This window comes from Rhodamnia argentea, chromosome 1 (genome assembly GCF_020921035.1).
Source record: "Rhodamnia argentea isolate NSW1041297 chromosome 1, ASM2092103v1, whole genome shotgun sequence".
Taxonomy (NCBI): Eukaryota; Viridiplantae; Streptophyta; class Magnoliopsida; order Myrtales; family Myrtaceae; genus Rhodamnia; species Rhodamnia argentea.
Genome location: NC_063150.1, coordinates 22,155,542 through 22,180,070, shown reverse-complemented (window position 1 = coordinate 22,180,070; position 24,529 = coordinate 22,155,542). Strand labels below are relative to the sequence as shown.

The 24,529-nt window shown below is 39.7% G+C and overlaps 2 protein-coding genes across 2 annotated transcripts; both read left to right on the top strand.

Annotated features, from left to right (window-relative positions):
- The first annotated feature begins 9,374 nt into the window (after window positions 1-9,374).
- Window positions 9,375-11,886, top strand: LOC115727010 (malate dehydrogenase-like). The gene is made up of 7 exons (XM_048275192.1): window positions 9,375-9,492; window positions 9,952-10,110; window positions 10,198-10,364; window positions 10,662-10,930; window positions 11,031-11,169; window positions 11,248-11,359; window positions 11,579-11,886. The coding sequence occupies exons 1-7, from the start codon at window positions 9,450-9,452 to the stop codon at window positions 11,707-11,709; spliced, it is 1,020 nt and encodes a 339-aa protein (XP_048131149.1). The 5' UTR covers window positions 9,375-9,449; the 3' UTR covers window positions 11,710-11,886.
- On the top strand, window positions 11,859-22,269 carry LOC125314710. The gene is made up of 4 exons (XM_048277621.1): window positions 11,859-12,344; window positions 12,923-13,123; window positions 13,672-13,746; window positions 22,014-22,269. The coding sequence occupies exons 1-4, from the start codon at window positions 11,859-11,861 to the stop codon at window positions 22,125-22,127; spliced, it is 876 nt and encodes a 291-aa protein (XP_048133578.1). The 3' UTR covers window positions 22,128-22,269.
- Window positions 22,270-24,529: the final 2,260 nt, after the last annotated feature.

Here is a 24,529-nt window from a genome sequence, read left to right as displayed (position 1 = left end):
TCCTCCGCAGTTCTGCTCTCTACATGGTCTCTAGGACGGAATAAGAGAGCCTTCTTTGGAGACGAGATGCCCGTTATTGTGATTATTGAAATTTCGTTGAAAGTCCTAAAACTTTTGGTGTAGTTGGAAGTTATGTGTGGATGTAGGTCTCAATCGACATTGTTGATGATTTGTCTACTCACTGAGCTCATTTGCACCCCCTTGGTGCCCTATAGTGGTCTTTTCTTTAACCTTTAAAAAACACGGTCAAACCATCTCAACCATCCTTCTCTCATCTTCTCCTTGATTGAAGCAATGCCTACCTAATAGATTCATTTTTCTATCTTGTCTTTTTCCTGTGTGCCCGCATGTCTGGCGAGTATTCTGTCTCTGCCACACTCATTTTAAAGCTCTTGAAAACATCGGAAGTTTTTTTTTTCCCCGCTCTTCGATTTGGCATGTAGTGGCACTGTATAAGTGCACTTAATGTGAGTTGAAAAAGCTAAAGCTTACTGTGACTTTACTCTGTCTTATGTTTTGGATCTCTACTTCTAAGCAGTGTCATTTCATTCTTCCATTGGGTTAGATTTAGGAGTTGCAAGCGGACTTTGCTGTAAAGGGTAAAAGAAGGTTAGTTTGCGTGCAATCAGTAAGTACAGCAAGAAAGGACCCTGTTAGATGAGAGGAAGAGGAAAATGTCTTCTGCTACCAGTTCCACAAGAGCATAGATAGGTACTCAACTTATTTTCCGGTCCTGAGAGTTAAACTTAATGACATAGAGAGTGACTGGTTTGTAGGTTTATTTACAGCAATTTGGCATTACAGTGGCTCTCTATGTGAGTAGAGCCTGTAAGGCATGACCACTGTTTAGTAGAGAAGCTGAAAGACAGATGTCGACGTACTCAATGGTTTGGTGCAGTCCAGACTATCTAGTCCAGCCTTGATGAATAACGCCCTTACATTTTGCTGGGGTCAACTATACGGGGCATCATTGTGGCGAAAAAAAAGGTTTTGGAGTTGCTTTCAAAATCTTAGGTATCTATTGAGTGTTAGAAGATTTCCAGGAAAAAACCTTGACATATTTTGCTGTGAGCATACATGTGTGTGTGGCCACAGTTACTGCATCCTTGAGCATTGCGAGATTTTAACATTCAATCGAGGTTAAACCGATGGACGACAGTTGACAACAATATCTTACTTGTGTTGTAAATGAGCATGGTGCTAGGACATGTAAAAACTGAGGTTTGAACAGGTTCTAATGCCATGTCGAGGGATTTACCACTCAAAACTTAAGCTATAAATTAGTTTGAGTTATGTGTTTAACGACTAGGTGTACTCCTTTTGAGCAATTTTGGATTCTAAAGCTTTGATTTGTTGTTAGATATGCTTGAGGGCCTGCTTGTTCTTCTGCATCTTGATACAAAAGTATATGGAGCGGGCAGTATGTTCTCATACATATAGGATGCTACCATTTTGTGCTTTCAATTGAACACCCTTTCAATTAACCTGGCAGCAACTCTTGGGAATTGTAGAAAACAGAATTTTTGAACATGCTGATATTTATCGATGCACGCTATGTCGTCCACACTTCAATCATTATACCACTAAGGGTGTATTTGTTTGATAGACAAAAAAAATAATTTGAAAAATGTTTTCCTAAAAATAATTGCTTGTATCAATTATAATGATCAATCGATGAGAAATGTTTTCGTTATTGACAACAACTCATACCTATATATTTTCGTGGACGGCGATAATATTTTTCATTTATTCATATTTATAAGTGATACAAGAGATCACTTTCAAGAAAATGTTTTCCAAATTATTCACTTTTTGCGAAACGAAAGGAGCCCTTAGTGAACTTGTTTGAATTGTTATCTAGTATGAAAATGACCGACTAAAGAAAACTTGTGTTAAAATTAATGTCACTAATTATTGATGTATTTGTCATTCTTACATTTTAGGTCATTTTGGCAACAAAAGCATGGGGCTGCTCCAAGCAATCGAGTTTTATCCGTGAGAATGGAAAGGTTTCACGGGGTTGATGCTGTGAATATTATGGGAAGTGTTGCAAAGAGCCTTAAGCGCATCAACACCGAATACATTGATTTGCTGCAAATCCATTGGTATGCTTTCCAATTTTATGTAGAAATGACAGCGATCAATGGAAGAATGGAATTGAATTGATTCTTGATTGGTGAATGCCATTTCATGTGAGTTGATTGGATATATCTTGATTTGTCCCTTTCACTCGCCTGAATGGAAGAATGGAATTGAATTGATTCTTGATTGGTGAATGCCAATTTGCGTGAGTGGAGTGGATATATCTTGATTTGTGCTTTTCACTCCCTTTCTCTCTTCTTTTTTTTTGGCCAACTCGATTTATGTATCACCCTCCTTTCTAGTTTCTTGTCTGGACGATACCCAATGACTCTGAGACCAGGGGCTTGTAATAGACTGCATTAGGTGCAAAGTCAGACACGTTTCAACGTAAAACTTCATTATTTTCTCGTAGATCTCTTAATATCTTTTTCTGCATCTGCGAATCAGTTTGAGATTTGGGTTTTGCGTCTGCCTGTTTCTTATGAAGAACATGATCTATTTTCTTCTTTTTTGTAAACACTGGTAACTGGAAGAGCATGATGCACCCGTAACCTTCCCCTGATCTCTGTGTGTACACATCACTGTTCTTTGTGCATGAACAGTCCTTCACTTTTTTGTTTATCTGGACAGTACATTGAGCACTTCCTCTTACTTATTTAAATTTATATTATATTAGCTGAACAGACCTCCACATATGATGTGCATTTTGTAGTATTTTGCTCAGTTCTCCGATCATGATACGGTTGTTGTTTCACTACTCTGCATGGTTGATTTAACAGAATTGCTTCTCTATCTCTCTTTTAGCATAATAATAAGTTAGTGGATGCTATTTGAGAATTGTCATCATCGGAGAAAGTAGGAAAAGAAGACTTTCTTGGTTCCAGTTTTGGAATGCCTTCATGATAAATTTGTGATTACTGTAGCTGTGATTATTAGTGGCTTGCATCTTATGTACCCTGAAATGCCAAAGAGTGAAAAAGGTACATGGAAGTAATAAAACATGAACGAAGTTTAGGGTGCTTTTGTTTCACGGAAAACTCGAGATTTGGAAAATATTTGCTGTAAAAGAATTGCTTACAAAAATGAATGAATGACTGATATTTTCTTCACCCATGAAAACAGTTGGGTATAATTTGTTGTCAATAATGAAAATGTATTCCATGGTCTGATTTTCTAAAGATATAACCAATCATTTTTTGGAAAATCTTTTCCAAATCTTGGATTTTCCATGAAACAGACGCACTCTTAATGTTTCACCATTCTAAGCGGTAAAATTAGACGTAACTGCTCTTATCTTCTTTTGATTTCTCCATGGATTCTGTAGAAGTTTTGCTTCTTTATTTCTCAAGATTATTGTTTGCTGTTCTTCTCTGACTAGAAGATTCGTGACAGGCCAGATTGTTATGTTCCATTTTTTGGCGACTATACCTATGATTTCCCTAAATGGAGGCCTAGTGTACCTTTTGTGGAGCAGTTGAAGGCTTTACAAGAGCTTATCGACTTAGGTGAAGGTGACTTATAATATCCTGCTAATTTTCAATTCTAGCATCTCAGGCAACCTTTTCCTTACTCCAAGAATTTGATGAATTTGAATGATAGTAATTTATTTGGCCCAGAAGAGAAAGCTCCTCTTTTTGAGATCATGAAATGCAACTAAATTGCTGTCAATAAAATATTTTCTGCCTTTTCTGAATGGTCCAAGCTGATCAATGCATAGAGATCTAAAACTCTTTTCGATCACAGTATAAGAAATCTAAACTTGTTATGGCTGTTTGAGCAACAAAAAATTCACTCGAATATATAGGAGTAGATACACAATGCACTGGCCTAGAGTTCATTAAAGGAATTGCCTATGAAACATTACAAATTGTCGTGGTTGTTTCTGCATGTTTAGAATCACATTGTCAACTTGAATTCCTTATTTGGAAGTAGAAAAGCAACGGAAACAGAAGTGTACTCTCAACTTAACCGAGGATGTCGCACTTGATCAGGCTCGTTATGTTGGCATTTGAAACGAGACTTCCTATGGAGTGATGGAGTTTGTCGATGCAGCTAAAGTTGAGGGATTACCAAATATTGTAAGCATACAAAATAGCTACAGTTTTACTTGTCAGATGCCCCTTTGAAGGTAAATCCTTCTTCGAACATTGTTCCTTGGAAAGTGATGAAGAACAATGCTGTCTAATGAGCATGTGCCTAGAGGATATTGTAGGGAAACAGAGGGTTCAAAGATGGTGGATTTTAATTTTGTGCTGTGGACAACTAAATATATGCAATTGCCATCTTCTCAAAGTTCTGCAGCTGCTCTCCACATTGTAGTGGGATGGATGGCGCTCTTTGTCTCTGATAGTTGAACTTTCCGCTTTGATATTTTTTATAGGTGAATGGATGGATAGATAATAGTATGTGCAGGGCATGTCACTTTATGTTGAAAAAAAGCACGATACATCCATGGATTTTACTCACAAATGCTTATAACAGCACATCTGTTAATTTGGTTGGAAGGGCAGTCTGTAATGACATTCCTCGTTTAATTTGTTGCAGTTGATCTTGTTGAATTTTGCCACCCAAAGAACTGGGTGGTGGATCCTTAAATGGGAAGTACTTAAATTTGTTAAGTCACAACGGCCGCAATAGGATTGGGGCAAGTCACATTTCGCCCCCTCAAATTCCGAGAGTGGTGAGTTTCCCCTTGAGGTTTCGATTTTCGTCATGTCCTCCCCGATCTCTTGAAATCCATTGTAACCTCTCCCCTGACTGCGCCTGCTTTTTAGCTGGAGCTCCAGTCATGTGCATGTCAGGGTGGGTGAAGGGACTGTGTACGGTGGGGCCGCTGTCTACTATCACCATTCCACCCACGAGGTCATCAGCGGTGTCGTGATCATTCAAGCCGTAGCTGAGAGAATTCTCGTGCCTATCTTTGTCAGTTTACTTGTGTGTGAGAGAGAATAGTGATGGCAAGGGCATTGACCATGGATAGGGTGCGTCGTCCCTTGCCGAAGTCGTGGTTCGCTTGAGAGTGACTTAGGCGAGGGGCGTTGCATGTGAACTTGGTCATGCCTAAGGTCCTGTCTCCAGTAGTGATCATTAGACAACGAGGGCTTTGGCAGAGGTCGTAAAGTTCTGATGTCTGTAATTTAGACACATATTAGGTGGCAGCAGAGGGTTTAGGAAGGTCAGTTACGCTGTGCCTTCATTTGGAATATCAACGAGTAAAATAATTTGGTGACTGACTGAAGGCATTGTGAAGTGGGAGATGGATGGAGGTTGATGCGGGAGCATCGGGCTCCATTCATCGACTAGCAAGCTCAATCCAATCCTTGTCGGTTAATCCTACTAGTGATGCAAGTGCAGCCAATTCTAAGGAACAATCCACAAGTCCCAACATGATTTGATGGGCAAGTCTAGTAATATTGGTGTGTATTCAAGCCAAACTAGATTTTGGTCGTAACTTGTCTTGGTGGGATCAAGCTCATGAAATTGAAATGTAAACTGTCGACTAGGTTCAATGTTACTCATCTTGATATCGCTCATGTTGTTCATGTTGTCATTGAGTTTATGAGAGAGCCACGGACGACTCGTTTTGTTGTAGTCATTCGGATTCTTCGCTACGTCAAGGGTACCATATTTCATGGTCTTCACTATTCTGCTTATTTGACCTTGATTTTGACATCTTTTTCTAATGCTAACTAGGGTGATCACCTTTAGGATCCTTGCTCCACTACACGCTACACTGGAATTGATTGCTTATTTTGATGCTAACTAGGCTGATGACCTTTAAGCAGTAGGGATATATCAGAAAATTGTACTTTTTTCTATTTTTTCGTTTCGTAGCTGAAATTATTTATGAAGAATAAATGGGTTATATCATTTCGTGGTGTGGTGGATCAACGAATTCTTGGGCTGAGCTGGATTTGAACCAATTCTTGGGCTGAGCTGGATTTGAACCAGCGTGGACATATTGCCAACGAATGTACGGTCCGTCTCCATTAATCACTTGAGCATTGACCCAGGAAGAATAAATTCTAGGCTTATTGATAATTCATGGTCAACTTCCTTTCATAGTACTGTACACTCAGGGAAAGTCGAATCCCTGCTGCCTCCTTGAAAGAGAGATGTCCTGACCTGCTAAACGATGGGGGCATGCTTACCTGACCGCCATCATACTATATTAGGCTCATGGTATAGTATGATTAGTTTTTTGAAATTGTCAATACAATATAATGGAATGGTTGGACTAGACCCAAAAGATCTTTCCGTCTTTCAAAATTCCATAAAATTTTGGAATTAAAATAAATAAAATAAGAAGTTCCACCACAGGCTATTTCTTTTTTCTTGGTAATTCCCTAATTTCACGGCATAATAAGAAATAGATCACTGTCGCTTGCTATAATATGGAAACAGAATGTCGCGCTTTTGCTGATACGACATCAAAGCTATTATGGTTGCGATGGCTATTAGAAGACATGGGAGTCCGTCATAGTGGAGAAACCACTATTTATTTTGACAACCGGAATGCTAGGCGAATAGAGCACAATGATGTTTTCCCTTAGCGCACCAAACACATTGAATGTGCGTAATGGCATTGTACGGCTTGTCTCCACTTTATCTGTTGATCGGACAAATGATATTTTCGCTAAAACACATCCATCGAGGCGTTGTTTGGATCTCTTTTCCAAACTCTAGTTGACTTCTTCTAAGCCACTTTGAGTGTGAGGGGGATTTTAGACATTATTGATATATATTGGAATATATCTTGGATGCTAAAGATCATTGACAGATACCAGGAGATATCCTTCATTATCTGTCTAATGTTGTAATATATTATTACCTTTCCTAGTTATTCTATAAATCCTATGAATAGGATCTTGTACTCTTTGTTTAGAATTTAGAGAATAATACATTTTTCTATTTCTTCAACTTCAACTGGGTGCATGATTCGATCCAAAAAAAAATAAAAATAAAAATTGGGTGCATCGTCCCTTGCCAAAGAGTCGTGGTTCGCTAGAGAGTGACTTAGGCAAGGGGCTTTGCATGCAGACTTGGTGTTGTCTGGTTACCATTTCCTGTCCATTTCAGGTGGAGATAGATCCGAGCAACTTTCAATCAAGAAGGTTGTATTTGGTGTATAATTACTTTGATGTCGACCTAATTGTGGGTTCAAATTACTCTCAAGCAAGCTTTTAGCACAAGATAATCTCACTTTTTCCTTTTCCTTCTATTTTTGTAACACACGAAAACCTAATGAGGAGACATATCCGACATTTCATTGTAAATTTGTTACGATCGCGAAATTTGAGATAACACTTACGAAACTTTTTCAAATCCAGATTGTGCAAAGCCCGGGTTTCCCTCATGGTTGTCAAGTATACTTTTGTTGTCCATGTTGAAGAGTCTTATTTTTTTTAAACTCGACAATGCCCCTAAGATCCCACGAATATGATTTGGAATAATAAATTTTATAGCGGAATATAAACGTTTCTTCCCCGGTAAAAGAGGGAGCGAGCCTATAAAAAAAATGGTTGAAAGCAAGCCAATTCAGTGAATAGATAGAGTCTAACGGTGGCGGAATGCTCGTGGCTGCCCAAACACAATGAACTCCACTTGCAATTTCGTCGGTATCTAGTTCCACCACGTGCAAGATCGCGTTATAATCTAACTTATCACACCCTTCTAAAGCCCCGCATTACATGATATGGTTCACCGATAACTGAACGAGTCTTCTAGGAGTACTCATTAGTAAAACCCTAACCACAATAGAATCAATAGTCCACAATCAATGATGCACCTAGACAGCATATAAAGAGTTACTTTAAATCCAAAAAAAGGACCATAAGTTGATTTATATACGACATCGGTGTTCCGTTTTGTCAATTTCTTCGTCCTTGGTCGGTCTCTCCTTAGCTTTTATTGCTTTCCATCCATCATCGAGGTTGATTTGTTTACCTACTCATTAAAGAAAAGGATAACTTTATTAGATTTAGAGCATGCATGGCAAAAATCAATCCGAGTAAGCCAAAAATCGAAAATATCAACTTGATCAATTCTAAATTGTTAGTGCCAAAACAAAAAAAAAGTTCTAAATCGGCTCGTGTTTGTCTTGTACAAAATTAAAAATTGGGATATCATTTTTTCTGATCGTGATCTTTCCTTTTACAAATATGTACGGATTTGAAAACTATTTTCATCATCGGCCGCAAAGTTTAGACAACTGTTGATGATTAGAAAAAAAAAACCATTTGATAAATTTTCCTAAACATTTCGAACAATTATTTCTAACAAAAGATCGCGTATGGGCAAGCGTGTCTGTTGTACCGTTAGACTCTATCTATTCATTGAATTGGCTCGCTTTCAACCTTTTTTTCTATAGGCTTGCTCCCTCTTTTACCGGGGGGAAAAGAAAGGTCTATATTCTGCTATAAAATTTATTTTCCCAAATCATATTCATTTACAAATTTGATAAATGAAATGTCGGATATGTCCGTTAATTAGGTTTTTGTGTGTTGCAAAAATAGAAGGAAAAGGAAAAAGTGAGATTATCTAGTGCTGAAAGCTTGCTTATGAGACGTTGGAACCCACATGTCCGTCCGTTGGGTCCCAATCAATATACCAAATACAACGTTCTTGATTGAAAGTTTTTTGGATCGATCTCCCCCCGAAAATGGACCGGAAATAGTACCTAGGCAACGCCAAGTCTGCATGCAAAGGCCCTTGCCTAAGTCAATCTCTAGCGAACCACAACTCCGGCAAGGGACGATGCACCCATTTTTTTTTTTTTATCGAACCATGCTCCTAGTTGAAGAAATAGAAAAATGTATTATTATCTAAATTCTATAGAAAGAGTACAAGAGTCTATTTATAGGATTTATAGAATAACTAAGAAATGAATTGAGCAATACAATATTTTTTTGTATTAATATTGTTATTTTTATGCAACTTATACTACTATATCTTAGAATCGCAGCATCTCCCGGCGGCCGTCCCTTGAGCTCTGACCCGACGGCCTCGGCGAGCAGCTGGAGATCGGCCGCATCGGCTCCGGAAAAGAGCCTCCGGATGGCACAATTCAAGAATTATTGTATTGCTATCTAGTTCCACCAAACAATAGATATGGTAAGATATAAAGATATTCGACTTTAAATCCGCACTTCACCAAATAGGAAATAGGATATGATCAAATCTTTTGATTTCTTATCGTATCGTATCATATCCAACTTTATCTTGACTAGAAATTTAAATGACCAAACGTAACCCTAGGTCATGCGCGTCTCATATACTTCGGCGATCTCAAGTCTCACTCGGTCACACTTCTCTCTTTAAAATCTTGGATTTCTCTCGGTCTAGATCTCCGCTCTACCGCTCTACCAATGGAGAAGAAGGAAGTTCGAATTCTCATTAGTGATGCTGCAGGTACGGTCGGATCCAGATCTGCTATACTTTTTGTAGCTCTTGTGTTGATATGAGGATTTAGAAATCTGAACCTGCGTCGTAGATTGTTTGATGCCGCGAGCTGCTCTTGTTTTGACAATGTTGTCGTCCTAGTTCCATTCTTTATTATTATTATTTTTTTTTAGGATTTAGAAAACTGAATCCACGTGGTGGATGCTCTAATGCGGCGATCTCGTTTTAGTTTGATTGTGTTAGAATGTTCGGTTTCGTGATTATTTGTAGTACCTGGATCCTATTGTTTGGTGAATCTATATGATAATTGTGGTAAAAGGGGGCTTTTGTGCTTCCGCTTTGGTTTCAGTGTAAGATTTGACCATTGATTACCCACAGAACGAAGTTTGATGTGCCTGACTGTATCTAATATACTTTTTCCAGTTTTTGAATGTACAAATGTGACATACTTTGCTTTTGACCATGCAGTGGAAGTTGCACTTGATCTGGCTGTTGCGATTGCTTCTGGAGTTATGTTAGGTCGTGATCAGCCTGTGATTGTACACCTTCTTCATGGTACGAGTGCGACTGATGTAGCGGCTGCGGAAGAACTTACGTCAGTGCCTTTTGGTAGTCCTGTCCTTTTGGGTTAGCTTCTTCTCTCTAACTTGTAAGACTGACGGTTTTGTCTTGGACTTAATAGTTACCCTGTAGCATTGTTTTCACCTGAATCAGATGTTATTGCAACCTCCGACGTCGAAAAGGCTTGCAACAATGTTGCATTTGCAATCCTGATTGCAAATGTTCCAAGGAAAAACAAAACTGTAGTATCACGTGGGATGGTGAATAATTACAAGCTTCTTGCCGATGCTTTAGAAAATTATGCAGCTGCCAATTGCAAGGTAAGCATCTTTTTTCATTTTTTTTATTTTAAGGAATGACATGAATAGGAGGCCTCGATACATGTTAATATGCAAACGGATGAAATTTCTTTTCTTATTGAAATCTTTTAATTTCCTCTACACGAAAATTTGGTTGACTAATTAGTAAATAGATAAATGACAATGTCTTGAGATGGCCGTTCGATGATACCTTAGTCTTCATCTTTGAGCATGGAACAAGATGATATTAAAAAAATATTGTATATTCTAAACCAGCATAGAAGTTATTTTCATCAAGTCATTCTCTTTCTTTTGTAGGTTTTGGTCATTTCCTATCCTGCAGATACATTGGCTTTGACTTTGAAGAGATTTGCACCATCCATTCCACCGAAAAATATTACAATTCTGACGAGATCGTATCACAATTGTGCATTGGGTCACATTGCCATGTGGTTGAAAACTCCGGTTTGTTATGTGAAAAATGTCATTATATGGGGAAAGCACTCATCGCCGCTACACCTCGACATTAACCATGCCACGGTTTTGGGTGAATATCCAGTGCGTGACCTCATTAACGATGATGCATGGTGAGAAAGCTCTCTCCGTCTTTATGTTGATTGCTGATTGATTTAGTTGGTATTATGGTTTGATTTCGCTAAGTTTTTTGAAATCTTTTATCTGCTGCAGGTTGAATGGGACTTTTATGACTTATTTCCAGCATCGCGCTGCTTTAGCTGTTGACATAAAGGAAGAAGTCGGTCGTGCAAATCTTATCGCCAAAGCTGCTTGTGACCACATTCGAGAATGGGTGCTTGGAACTCCAGAGGTACTGGCGCCTTTTTCCTTTCCCTTCTTACACGACCTAGTTAGTTCTAAGCTCTTGGTTTTTTTTTTCCCTTCCTAGGGGAGGTGGGTTTCAATGGGGGTGTTTTCTGATGGCTCTTACAATGTGCCTGCTGGCCTCATCTATTCCTTCCCCGTGACTTGTCGCAATGGAGAATGGACCATCGTGCAAGGTATAAGAAATTCTAATTTTCCCATTAAAACCAGTTACGATGTTCATTATTTGCACTTTCTGCCAAGAAATTGTTGTTAGTCAGAGATGCTTGCCCTCCAATCTTCTCATTGAACTGGTTTTTTCAAAAACTTGTGTCTTTGTCTTTTGGTTAAGTGGACTAGTACTTAGTCATCTTGGGTTAGGGTTATGACCGTCTTGTTCTGTGGTGCTGATTTAGGTCTACCACTTGATGAGTTCTCGAGGAAGAAGATGGATTCTACAGTGGAAGAACTTATGCAAGAGCAATTGTTGATTGTTACTTCTATTGAAGATCATGTCCCCTCAATCGAACGCCTTCGTCGTGGGTAATATTTGTGCTGGAAGCACTCGCCCCCACCATACACACTAAATACTCTCTTCTACGTTCGATGTTCTGTTTGTTTAATTTCACTATCTAATGTTGATTTTAGACACTACTTTTCCTAATTATATATGCTTAATATTAGTTTTGATTTTCTATGATTGTTGTGAAAAACAGTAGACCCTCCAAAAATAATGGCGTACCTGATCGTTCCGGCCAAAATTGGCAAAATTGGCCGGAGGGAGTGATAAGGAACCAATTCAATTTTGCCACTCTGATAGGGAACGACACCCCTGGTCTGTGGCCCAGGCAGCAGAAGAGAAAGTTGGTCGGCACAGGAAGTCAGGTTAAGGTTGCCACAGCCGATGGCGCTAACTCGAGCGGCAATCGATTAGGGCCTGGTGGTGGCAGCGGCGCTCCTCCACCACCGCGAAACCCAGTTGGACTCAAGCATGAGGATAGTGCATGCGTCAAGCGCGGCAAGTTAGGGCACTGGGATTGTGATGGTTCTCCGGTTGGAGGAGGGACGCAATCAAACGTGCCTCAGAAGGCCTGTCCCTGTGGGTTGGGTGATTGTTTGGTTGTCACTTCGAATACGAAGAAGAATAGGGGCAGGAGGTTTTATAAATGTCCTTTGAGAGAGGTACGTGTATTGATTTTCGCCTATTGCAAGAGTATTAGAACTTGCGATCACTCTTAAGATATAGTTTATGCGCAAGTGTTGTCGTTGTTCATACATAGGTACCTTCCTTCTTGCGAAGCTGGAACTGTGGCTAGCTTTATCATTGGAAAGCCTTTAGGTGTAGAAATTCTTGATCGGTTGCTCGAGAATTCTAGTTAGAAGTCACGACTCGGAAAGCTTTACAAGAATCACGGAAGAAGCACTAATCTCTGTGCAGTGAACCATGTTCTTCACATAGAAAACGCTTCGTTCAATCCATTAAATGTTCTCATGGATGGAGGTCTGACAGGTTACTTGATCCAATTGATTTCTACTCTCTTGAGAAGGTTTGGCTTGATGATATAAGAAAGCTGGTTTTGCCTTTTGCACTAAATGTTTTGAACTGTCAGTCTCCTCGTCTCTTAGTTTTCATTGAACCAATTTCGGTGGAAATGAAGTGGTGTAGGCTGAAGCTAGTTCTAAGGACATATTGAACATCTCTAATCCGACAGTTGGGCTCCTGTCGTTACTTCATGCACTAATTATTGCTTTTTGTACAGGAAAATGGGGGTTGTGGTTTCTTCGAGTGGTGTGATAATGCTTCTGGAGCAGCCCACATGCCCAATTTGTCCAGTGATAGTCGCAGCAGCTCTCAATTTCCAGATCTTTTATGCCCATGCGGGGCTGAGTCTTGCTTAATTTTAACCGTAAGAACGGGGAGCAATGCGGGGCAGCAATTCTATAGGTGTCCTATCAAGCAGGTATCACTCAGAGGCCTTGATCCTTATAGATTTCCGATATTCTCTCTGCTTTTACATTCTCTTTCCCTCTCCGCTAAGAATTTTTGCACATCGTCATTGAAAGTTCTACTTGTATCTCAAAATGAGTTACTCCCCTACCTGCAGCGTCCCCTCCTCCAACATAAAAGATGTGCCTAATCACACTTGAACACCTAGCAAAATATCAAGTGGGAGGAAATAGAAGCACCTGAGCTCCAATTGGAGAATAGGATATGATTGACATTACAAATATTCTGTCATTGCCCCCCCTTTTTTTTTGGTGGAACATTTGTCCCGGTACTAGTGATGTTAGCGGCTCTTCCTTTCTTCTAGCACTGTTGAGAATCTATTGAATGGCCTTGGACTCTTTCGGATCTTCAATAGAAGTTGATGACTGTAGCCTGGTTGGCATCACATAATTGGCTATTTAGAATTTCCATAGAGTGTCGTGTTACTCTCGAGACTCATGAGAGTACTTTTGACAAAATTTTGCAAGATGTAGATCTTAGCCTTTGTCTATTTTCATGCAGGGACCTATCTGTGGTTTCTTCAAATTGTGCAATGACCCTACGGCGAGAGATGGTCTTCCAGCAAGCGCCGGTAAGGTCCATAATAGCTTCAATTACAACACCGGCACCACAAGCCATGGCACAAGAAGCGGACTATCCCGTTTCAAATGTGGCCAAAGACACCGGGCGGCAACCTGCACTTCCGCTTCAAGTGGAATTGGGAACTCATCTGCACTGGGCACAACGGGTAGCCTTCCGGTAAGCACCGATAAGGTCCATAACAGCTTCAATAATACGGGCATCAGAAGCCACGGAACAAGAAGTGGACTGTCTTGTTTCATATGTGGCCAAGGACACCGGGCGGGGATGTGCCCTTCTGCGTCAAGTCGATCCGGAAACTTGTATGCACCTTGTTCTTGTCACAAATGAGGCAAGGCAAGTCACATGTCAAAAGATTGCCTTCGTTAGAACAACATGGTGAAGTGGGAAAGGCAATGATTCTTTTCAATGTCAAACTTGATTGTCACAAAGAAGGGATTTTTTAGAACAATGGATTGAGTTTCACCAAAAGTTGCAAATTTTAGGATTTTTGTACCTAGAGTATAATTCTTGATGGCCTCGGATATCATGCCTTCCTCGCGAAGGCCAAGCCAAATTGCCCTCAACCACTGTAGCCTTAAGGACACAATATCGATAATCTCTACATGTCTGTAGCCACCTTCCTTTCCAATCCTTTCGAGTTAGGTTTTAAGTGGAGGTCGACCCTACAACGTTGAATTTTGTCTTAAATTTTCGTTTCAAGTTCTTTAACCAGTGGGAGAGGTTCCACGTTAGTCCTAACATATTCTCGAAAAGAAAATGCAAATAAGTAAACACTAACTAACTAAAATAGTAAACACTAACTAACTAAAAGACGGGCGTCGTCGCCATATAGACGTAATGGCAAAGCTAACTACGTTTATTACGAAGTTAGACACGGACATGATGGCAAAGTTAACTAAGGTTGTTACAAACTAGTTTAACGCACCAAGGACTTCTTGCTCTTGGCCACCAACCCCATTGAAATTCAACTTCCTAACTTATCTAAATTAAGGTTAACAAAAACTTGCTTCCACTTAAGGCCATAAGGCCAATATTCTTAACCCCTAGTTAAGCTCTAATCGTCCTCGTAAGAATCTAACCTTCGGACACACACACGCATATCCATCATTGACCTTTGTGAAACCATTAAATAATTTCCATTCTCTTGGAAAACTCTTCAAAAGATTGCAGCGATAAACCTTCAAAATTCTAACAAAAATAAGGCTATTCTCATGAAAGAAAATTCAAATCATAAACAAACCTCATAGTTTAAACTACAACTTAGCTAAGTAGCAAAAATCAAATGTACTAATAATCAAAAGCACCAATATTAGCCCGTCTCTGCGAGCTGATTTCTCATGGAAAAACTTTAGTAAATTAACGCTATAAGATTGAGTAACATGGATGCGTTGGAACTTTTGGAGAATTTCTAGTCTAACCTTAGTCCACGGTATAAGCATGATTTCGATTGTGCTCAAATGCTCTTCAAAAGATTTGAGCAATTAACCTTTTAAAAAATCTTAGGCTATCAAAATTCCAAGCAAAAACAAACCCTTCTTTTCGGTTTAAGTAGTAAAAATCGAATGTGTCAATAATCGGGGGTGAACACCGACATTGAGCCCAGCCTTGTATAATCACCTAGTTATAGGGTTGAGGGTTTTGTGGGCAAGGCCTAGCCATGGCCAGCCATCGGCAAAAAAAGAGAATGAGAAGGAAATATGATAAAAAGGAAGAAAAATTATAAGTAAAGGAGAAAAATGCCCTTACCACCCAAAAGTTCGTGCCCTTATTTGAGAGTACCATGGTCATTTCATGTCTTTATTTGAAATGAAAAAATAATGAAAAAAATAATTTTCACAAAAAATTAATAAAAAATGCCAAGGACAATATTGGCCGTCCTATGTGGCCTTGTCGGCTTCCACATTAATGATTTTCAATCAATTTTTGGCTGAATGAATCGTATTGATACCATTGTAAAAAGGTTTACAATTGAGTAGGTCTAATTGAAAGTTTTAAAACTGAATTGGCACTAATACAATAGATTTAAGACTTTTTTATACCCTTTAACTTATAGAAACTTGCAATTTCGATGCACCTTAATTCTTCCCGTTGAGGAAAGGACTGAGTCTCACTAAAAGTTGCAAATTTTAATATTTTTGTACCCAGAGGATAATTCTTGATGGCTTCGGGATATCATGTGTTCCTAGCGAAGGCCAGGCCAAATTGCGGGCGGCCACTGTAGCCCTTAATGGCACAATATCCTCATTGAAAGTCAACTTGGGATCTATCCGACTTCGAGTTGACCAACAAGTTACAGCCCACAGGCCCATGGCCGGCCACCTCTCTCTTCCAAATTAACACAATGCCATTTTCTTAAATTAATTTCAAGCAGTACCATTCATTTCCTCTTTAATCAAGACATTAGGATCTACCATGTCACCTCAACATAACAAGGCCAATCACCTCTGGATTCGAATTTTGTTATGAACCAAATTTGGCGAAGAAAGCTCTCTCTCTCTCTCTCTCTCTCTCTCCAATTCTGAGCACGGTGGCTCGATTTCCTTTATTGCCACTGGAATCATCTCGATCCGGTCATTTCTCTTCATCGAGCTCGCTCGTGATCATAAATCAAGGTAGGATCTTAGTCTCTTCAATTAATTCCAAAGAATTTTCCTAGGACATTAAGTTTGATCATAGTGTAAAATTGAAGTGCTATCTTCTATCTATGATCAATTAATTTCAAAGAATTTTATAATTGCTAGGACATTGTTCACCCTAATGTTGGTAATATAAAACATGATTATGTACATAGTTCTTTTTTCCCTGTTTTTGAAAATGAAAAGAAAAGCAAAAATGAGAAAGTACATATGCCATTTGGATTTCGAAGCCATCATCGGCACGCGTCATCACAGCGCATGATTAGGATTTAAATTTCCATCGATTACAAAACTACAAGTTTATCGACCACATTAAAAAAACAATGCCTTTCTAAAAGCCGACGGTGTATTATTATAGTAAGCTTCATATCATTCATACTTGTCCAGATATTGTTAACCCTATGTTGCTAAAATAAACGTGATCATAGAGAATTTTATTTTTTATTGAAAATTAGAGAAAAGAAAAAACGAGAAAATGCCTGCGCTTTTAAGGTTCCGAAGGCATTACCACCACGCGCCGGTGGATGAACTGATTAATTTCACTAATCCCAGATTAAAGCTTGGATTTTGGGGACAGCATGGGGAGATCTCGGCATCTGTACTGTACTGCTGAGTGGTGCCCCCGCGACCCGGGACCAAATTAGGGTTTAACTAAGACTCCAAACTGCATTCGATTGGGCCCTCTTCGCTTCTTTGATTCCTTGAGTTTGAACCTTGACGAGAAGGGAAATTCTCAGTCGAGGGTGCGATTCTGAAGCTCATGTCAGCTGATTAGGCTTCGTGATTTGACGGAGCTTTGATTTTTTGCCCTTCGGGTTCGAGTTCTGTGAGAGATCGATTCGTTTCAGGTATCGAGCTCTGTCGCATCTTGTTGGTTATTGGTGTTGGACTATACTCTGCACTGGTGTAAGGAAATTTGTAAGAAAGGGATGAGCTTTCGAAGACCGATTCTTCTGTTGTTTGAAATTTGAGCTTTGGTTTGATTACGGGTCTCAGTCCGATGACTGCATGCATGTGGTTGATCAAAGAAAATCCAATCGACAATTTCTTTCTTCAGATTTGATATCATATTGATATTGCTCCAGAATGTAGCTAATTTGATACTCATGGCAAGTCCGCCTTAGGATAGAGTGTCAAATGCTTTCGGGTTTTCATTGACTGTTGGAGTGGAATCCGCATCAATTTGCTTCTAGAAAGATGCCAGCTTCCCCAGATCCACTGTTGTTGGCCCTCCGGATTAGCCCGGTTCCGGATGTTGTGCGGGTGTGTCTTACTCAAGAAGCGACTCTGGCAATGAGTGCTTGGCGGACCTTTTCTTGGAGTATGTCCCTAGCCTAGGTGTTACGTGGTACCTGAAACTCCATTCTGGAGGTATAACCTGGATCTTTGTTGTCATTTGTGCAGACATGGACGATCTTCTTGAATCTGTCGGCAAACTGGGACTCTCTTTCAGATATTCTGTTTATAGTCAGAACAGGACGTGCTTCTTGATAGTTTTTTGATACGTAAGATGTGCATGTTGACTTGCTTAGGACATTGATTAGGAGAAGCGTGTGATGTTTGCGATCCTAAAGAGTTAGTTTGGACGTCTGATGTTTGTGGTGCTTGTGCTCTTCACAGTTGCTTCTTATAGTTGACCTGTTTTTTTGTACTTTTCAGATGAAGCAAGAATCCTCGGAGATTGATTACGCCAATGAGACCGATGGAAACATCCATGGTCCAATAAATTGTCAGGAGATGCGGGAATCGACGGAGTTCATTGTTATTGATGAGAGCAACCGAAAGAGTTCTGAGGTAAAGCAAAATGGTGATCTTCGGCCAGTTTCATGCGATATATCTAGTAAAGCCTTATGCTTCCGAGGATTTTCCTCTTCCTTGTGATAAATGGTTGTGGAAAGTGGGGAAGAGAGTGGCCATTACTGGCCACAATCCTGAGAGAGCATTGCAGTCTATACGTGGATGACCAAAGCCCATGATACTTGTCGCTGGGGGAGTTGGTGATCCAAGATCGACATGGCGTCCTCCTGCCTTTTCCTTCTTTCTGGTATGGACATTGCCTTGTAAACAGGAGAAATTCCAATTGACGCGAAATGGCAATGTGCAAGCACCTATGTCAAAATACCGAAGCAAAGAAAGTGGCAAAGGATCATTTTAGACAATAAGTGCGACTGTGCCAAACAGGGAGGAGAAAATAAGAAAGGCGTGGTGTTGGTTGAGCAGAATGAGGCAGAACAATTTTGAGGCAGGGGCAAAGTTTGTCTTGGAGGCTCAGAGTATGCTAGAGGAATGCTTTTAGTTCAGGAACTAAGGTCTTGGACTTGAAACCCGTGATGAATCTGGTGACTCTGGTGGGTCTTTGCTTGGTTCCAATTTTGTTTTTCCTGTATGCATTCTTTCTATGCATGGAAAGAAATAATCATCTGAATGAGATTTGGGATGTGAATATGTTCTTTTTGGTGAGAATCGGTTGTCGCTAAGCATCTTGCGGCCTTGTAGACGCCATTCTCGTTGCATGTCCCGAACGGAAATCTTTTCCGTCGCATGAATCATGTTGATGGTCCAACATTTTTCTTTTTAACTACACGCCTAGAACAGGACATCTCTTCCTTCGAATGACTCACTCTTCAGATTCCATCGTTGTTCTTGCCTCAATATGGTATTGTCCTCTCTGTTTGTCCTTCAATTCCATCCATATTTGGTAGTCAATTGCCTTCATTTAAAACTACCGATGTTCGACCATTTCACATCGAATTCGGCCATGCTATGTCATATTCCAACCACATCTGCATACTGATGATTCTCTACAGTTAGCGTATGCCGTCTTTGGGTCGCATACAAAGAGGGACGCGACCTTCGCACCTTCTGCTGCATCCATGAACGAAATTGTCTACCACCTTGTGCATCTTCAATTTGGCGTCATATAGCGGTGACATTCTTTCATTGACTATTTCTTTAAATAACCAGTTAATTTTTGAAAAATATTTTTCAAGTTATTCTTTTTTCACGAAACAAACTTTGGAAGGTTCTCGAGGGACTTCAAAAGAGACACCGGATGTTCTTACTCCGACGAGAAGTCTATGTTGGTTTCTTAGAAATAGGAGAATCGATCCTTTCCAGGTCGAAACTCTCTCTTACAGGCAGTTGCAGCGATGGTAAGAATCTATTGGACAACATCTAGGGTTGTGAAAGCTATAATGTATTAGGAAGCGATGAGTTGCTTGGGACACAGCGAAAGTTTCAGGCACCTGTGATCTTAAAGGGGTCACTACAGTTACCATGACCGATCCAAGTAAGGAGTTGCTCGATAACATTTATTTTTGGTAATTTGATGAGCTATTAGTATTGTCTGTCCTGTTCTGAACTCAATATCTAATACATGCACACATTGCACATAGAGGCTGAGGAATGCGCCTTTTGCTATTCCTCATCCCCTAATTTATATTCCCTTCTCCGCATTTGTGTTAGGCTTCTCAATGTTTATTAATAAATGATTTGCTTTATTTCTGGTATTTGTCTGATGTTGGCTCGATCACGAGCTCGGAGATCATCACCCTTTTGCTCCTCGCGTCAGTTCTCTCGTGAGGCTTTTAATTAACTGTCTATTATTTGGGGGAAAAAAAAAAGAAGCCTAATTTGAGCTCAAAAAATGTGCGGTGAACCCATCATTTCTTTGCAAAATTCAGGTAAGGCATATTAGGGGGCGTGCTGAATTCTATATGGAGTTTGGACCTAACTTTCAAATTTAATTCAGCTAATTTTTGGTCATTTAAATATTTGATGTCTTTAATTAATTATTCATTTAATTAATTAAACTCCGAATTAGGCCCGAAATTGTGCAGTTGCCCATAAAAGCATGATGATTGCATATGGAAAGCTTAAGCCGATAGAATAGACCATCAATCTTTTCTGATATGCACTCGCTCTTACTCCATCGCCTGCCCTCGCATGTAGGCTTTTTTTTTTTTTTTTGCCGAACGCATGGAGGCTTTGACTTGCCTAATTATAAAGCTTTGCCAATCAACTTTAATAAAAGAAAACGAACGACTAGTCTTTAAATTTCACTTCTCATGTTTTCTTGAAATTTATCCTTCGTGGAAAACTATTTTGAAGCGGATAATGGGATTGTGCCTTCAAGTTCCACGAAGAGTTTGCTGATCGATTAGGTATTCTCGAATCCGGCAATGGTTGCTAGGCCTCGTCGATGCCCATGTCCGGGTGACTTGCCGTGTCGCCAACCAACCCAACCCGTCCGCCTATCTCAGCCCCCTCTGTCTCCCCATCTATCTCCTTTTCCACCATGGTACCTATGCCATAGAGGTGTAAACTGTCGTTTTTTTTTTTTGTTTAAATTTTTGACGAAACCTGTAACGTGAACAGATAACATGCATGGACCACGTTGCACCAATTACAATAATTCGAAAAAACATTCTCAAGACTACGATGCTTCTTAATGGAACTTGAGAAACATCTCCTCTCCAAGAATAGAATGGGATTGAGTTTCATCATAAGCAGAAGGGTGGTCTCTGGCTAATATCTACAGTGGAATGGGATGCCTACACAATTTCCTACGCAATGATGCATGTGTCTTGGACCGAGATTTTCATGGTATGGCGGTTGATCACATGGCCGACAAGAACGCCAAGACACTTCACATCTAGGGTTTCCCTAGGATTTCTAGGATTCTCTAGAACATTTTCAAGGACGGGCAATACGGTAATTGTCCCGTGCTCTACAACATTCCTACTTAATATTGGTGGTTATTAGATAAGGAGATACAATATGAACCATCGGATCGAGATACAATCAATGGTTGTAATGAGAGGTCCTCTACTATATAAAGAGATGTCCTCCTCTCATTTGATCATCCAAGAATCAGACTTTCTTTTGCATTTCCGGCACAAAATTATAGAGTGAAAGTGTGAGATGGTTGCAAGTTAGAGAAAACATGAAAGATTTGTTTGAAATATGTGATGAGATTCCTAATTTCTGCTTAATAAACGTAATAAATGAAAATGGAAGAAAAGAAGTAAATTCTCTCTCGAGCATTTAGGAAGAGGTAAAAATGAACATATACTCAGAACTTAGAAATTGTGCCCTACGTTCTTGAACAATCTAGATGAAAAACTAATATATATTGTCATGCAAATTATATATGTTACTTCTTCATAATCTTTTGAAATTGTATAACATCAATATAATATATACTTTTTAAACTGGCGATTTGCAAAAAAAAAAAAATGGAAAAAAAGGGCCGAAAAGATGATGATCGAGAAAATGGACCATTTAGAGATGCGAAATCACAAAGGGGACAATCCGCGAGTGTCTTGTGCGGCGATACCATGAAGAGAGAACTCCCACAAACCATCAATCTCGACTTCCTCTCTTAGGTTGCTAAAGCCAACGTTGTCTCCTCAAAAGCCACCACCAAGTGCATGAAGCCCTCTCTTGGCGCGGCCGATGCCAAAGAAGTCAACCGCAAGTTAAAGGAGTGGACCTCGTGGCTCTAATAGGGGAGACCCCCGATCCGTGGTCCAAGTAGCAGAGAAAATTCGTCGGCACGGGAAGTTAGGTCAAGTCATTAGGGCTGATGGCACAACAAGTAGCCTTCTAGCAAGCGTCGGTAAGGTCCATAACAACTTCAATTACACGGGGCACCAAAAGCCATGGCACAACAAGTGGACTGTCCTGTTTCAAATGTGGCCAAGGACACTAGGTAGCGACCACTTCCGCTTCAAGTGAAACTGGAAACTCATCTGCACCTGGTTCTTGTTACAAGTGCGGCAAGGCAGGTCACCCGCCAAAAGATTGCCTTATAACAATGTGGTGAAGTGGGAAAGGCAATGACTCTTTTCATCGTCACACTTGATTATCACAAAGAAGGGCTTCTTTAGAGCAATGGACTGAGTTTCATCAAAAGTTGCAAATTTTAGGATTTTTGTACCTAGAGGATAATTCCTTATGGCCTCCGAATATCATGTGTTCCTAGGGAAGGCCAAGCCGAATTGCCCGCAACCATTATAGCCCTTAATGACACGATATCCACATTGAAAATGAAGAGATATACACTTTCGATAATCTCTACATGTCTGTAGCAACCTTCCTTTTTAGTCCTTTCGGGTTAGGGATATTGCCTAAAAGGATTAAGGTTTTAAGTGGACACGACCCTACAACGTTGAATTTTGTCTTAAGTTTTCGTTTCAAGTTCTTTTAACCCTACCATAATCTAGAAGAGAAAATGCAAATAAGTAAACACTAACTAACTAAAAGACCGGGTGTCGCCATATAGACGTAATGGCAAAGCTAACTACGGTTGTTACAAATTTGTCTAACTAAACTAACACAGACAAGATGGCAAAGTTAACTAAGGTTGTTATAGACTAGTTTAACGCGCCGGGGACTTCCAGCTCTTGGCCACCACCTCGTTGAAATTTAACCCTCTAATTCACCTAAGATACCTTAATTAAGTTTAACAATAACTTGCCTCCACTTAAGGCCATAAGGCTAAGTATTGTTAACCCCTAGTTAAGCTCTAATCGTCCTCCTAAGAGTCTAACCTTCGGACACCGCATATCCATCATTTACCTCATGAAACCATTAAAATAATTTCCAATCTCTTGGAGAAATTTTCAAAAGATTGCAAATTCTAAGCCTCATAGTTTAAACCACGACTTACCTAAATAGCAAAAAAATCAAAATGTATCAATAATCAAAAGCACCAATATTGGCCCAACTCGCGAGCTGATTTCTCATGCACGTATAAAAAAATTTAGTAAATTAGCGCTATAAGATTGAGTAACATGGATACTTTGGAACGTTTGGAGAATTTCTAGTCTAAACTTACATGGCAACAAGCAACATTTACCTTATTTCCATTCTGTTTAAAAACTCTTCAAAAGATTTGTAGTAATAAACCTTTAAGAAAAAATCTAAAGCTATCAAAATTTAAGGCTTAAACAAACCTTTCTTTTTCGCTTAAGTAGCAAAAATCGAATGTGTCAATGATCAGGGGCGAGCACCAATATTAAGCCCAGCCCAAAACCCATAAGCTCATTTCTCGTGGACACAATTGAAATCTAAATTCAGCTAAATAAAAAAATTAATTAAAATAATTGAAAAAAAAAATTGGGATGCTTTGGAACTTACTAGAATTCCCACTAAACTTTCGGCTTTCGAAATTCTGATAATATCAAAATAGATAGAGACAACGCAAATTTAAATCTCCAAACCAAATCAAAGGCAGCCTTCCCCAGCACGAGCGTGATAAGAAAGTTGCGTGCCTTCGTTTAGTGTCAGCCTGGGGTCATTTAGGTTCTATACTTTCTTTTTTCTTTTCTTTTCTTTTTTTGGGTCTTTTCTTGTTTAATATTGGCAAAGGAAATTGAAGAGATGCGCGAAGAGATAGCATAATGAAAGCCTCCCTCCATCCCATTTTCAAGGCTCCCATTTGTGAAATTTATCTCCATGCTAATGTCCATGAAAAACAAGAACTGATGTCCATGCACAGCTACAATTCAAAATTACAGCCTACTATTTACCATGCAATGCCCAAATCTCTCTCTCTTCACTCAAAGGTGGACATCTCTGAAACAACGAAGCTCCTTATGCCTCTCTTTTTGAGTCTCAAACGTTGGGTCGTTGACATGCATTGAATTTTTGTTTCAAACTGGCGAGTGTCTAAGCGAGATGTTGGAGTGACGGGCCGAGGTTTCCATGGCCAAACCGGTTGATCATGTGATCGAGAAAATTCCTTGTTGTGTCCTGGCAACCCGAGGATTTCCTATGGCACTCTAAGGCTCTCTAGAACATTTTCAGGGGCGCGCGAAATTATAATTATCTCTCTCTAGAAGTTTTCTATTTATTGTTAGTGGTTAGGTAGATGGGCGATGCAATCTTCACCATAAGATGAAATAGAGATCAATAATCTGATGCTCTCTACTATATAAAGAGATGTCCTCCTCTTCAATAGATCATTCACAAGAGAAATACAAAAGCACTTTTCCTAAAGTCTTTCTTTCGTAGACTATCCTCTCTCTATGTGATCAGAGTGAATCATCGAGAAAATGCTTGGTTTAGGTTCTCCAACGGTACAAAGGAAGCCGGTCGACCCTCAATAACCCGCTCGTGACATTGGCGTATGCCTG

Bases quoted from the DNA above. Each gene is read 5' to 3' on its own strand.
- LOC115727010 (XM_048275192.1), top strand. From the start codon at position 9,450: ATGGAGAAGAAGGAAGTTCGAATTCTCATTAGTGATGCTGCAG. The intron at 10,931-11,030 runs GTGAGAAAGCTC...TATCTGCTGCAG, and splicing joins CTCATTAACGATGATGCATG to GTTGAATGGGACTTTTATGA. The intron at 11,360-11,578 runs GTATAAGAAATT...GTGCTGATTTAG, and splicing joins AGAATGGACCATCGTGCAAG to GTCTACCACTTGATGAGTTC.
- LOC125314710 (XM_048277621.1), top strand. From the start codon at position 11,859: ATGATTGTTGTGAAAAACAGTAGACCCTCCAAAAATAATGGCGTACCT. The intron at 13,124-13,671 runs GTATCACTCAGA...ATTTTCATGCAG, and splicing joins ATAGGTGTCCTATCAAGCAG to GGACCTATCTGTGGTTTCTT. The intron at 13,747-22,013 runs GTCCATAATAGC...AGCGTCGGTAAG, and splicing joins TTCCAGCAAGCGCCGGTAAG to GTCCATAACAACTTCAATTA.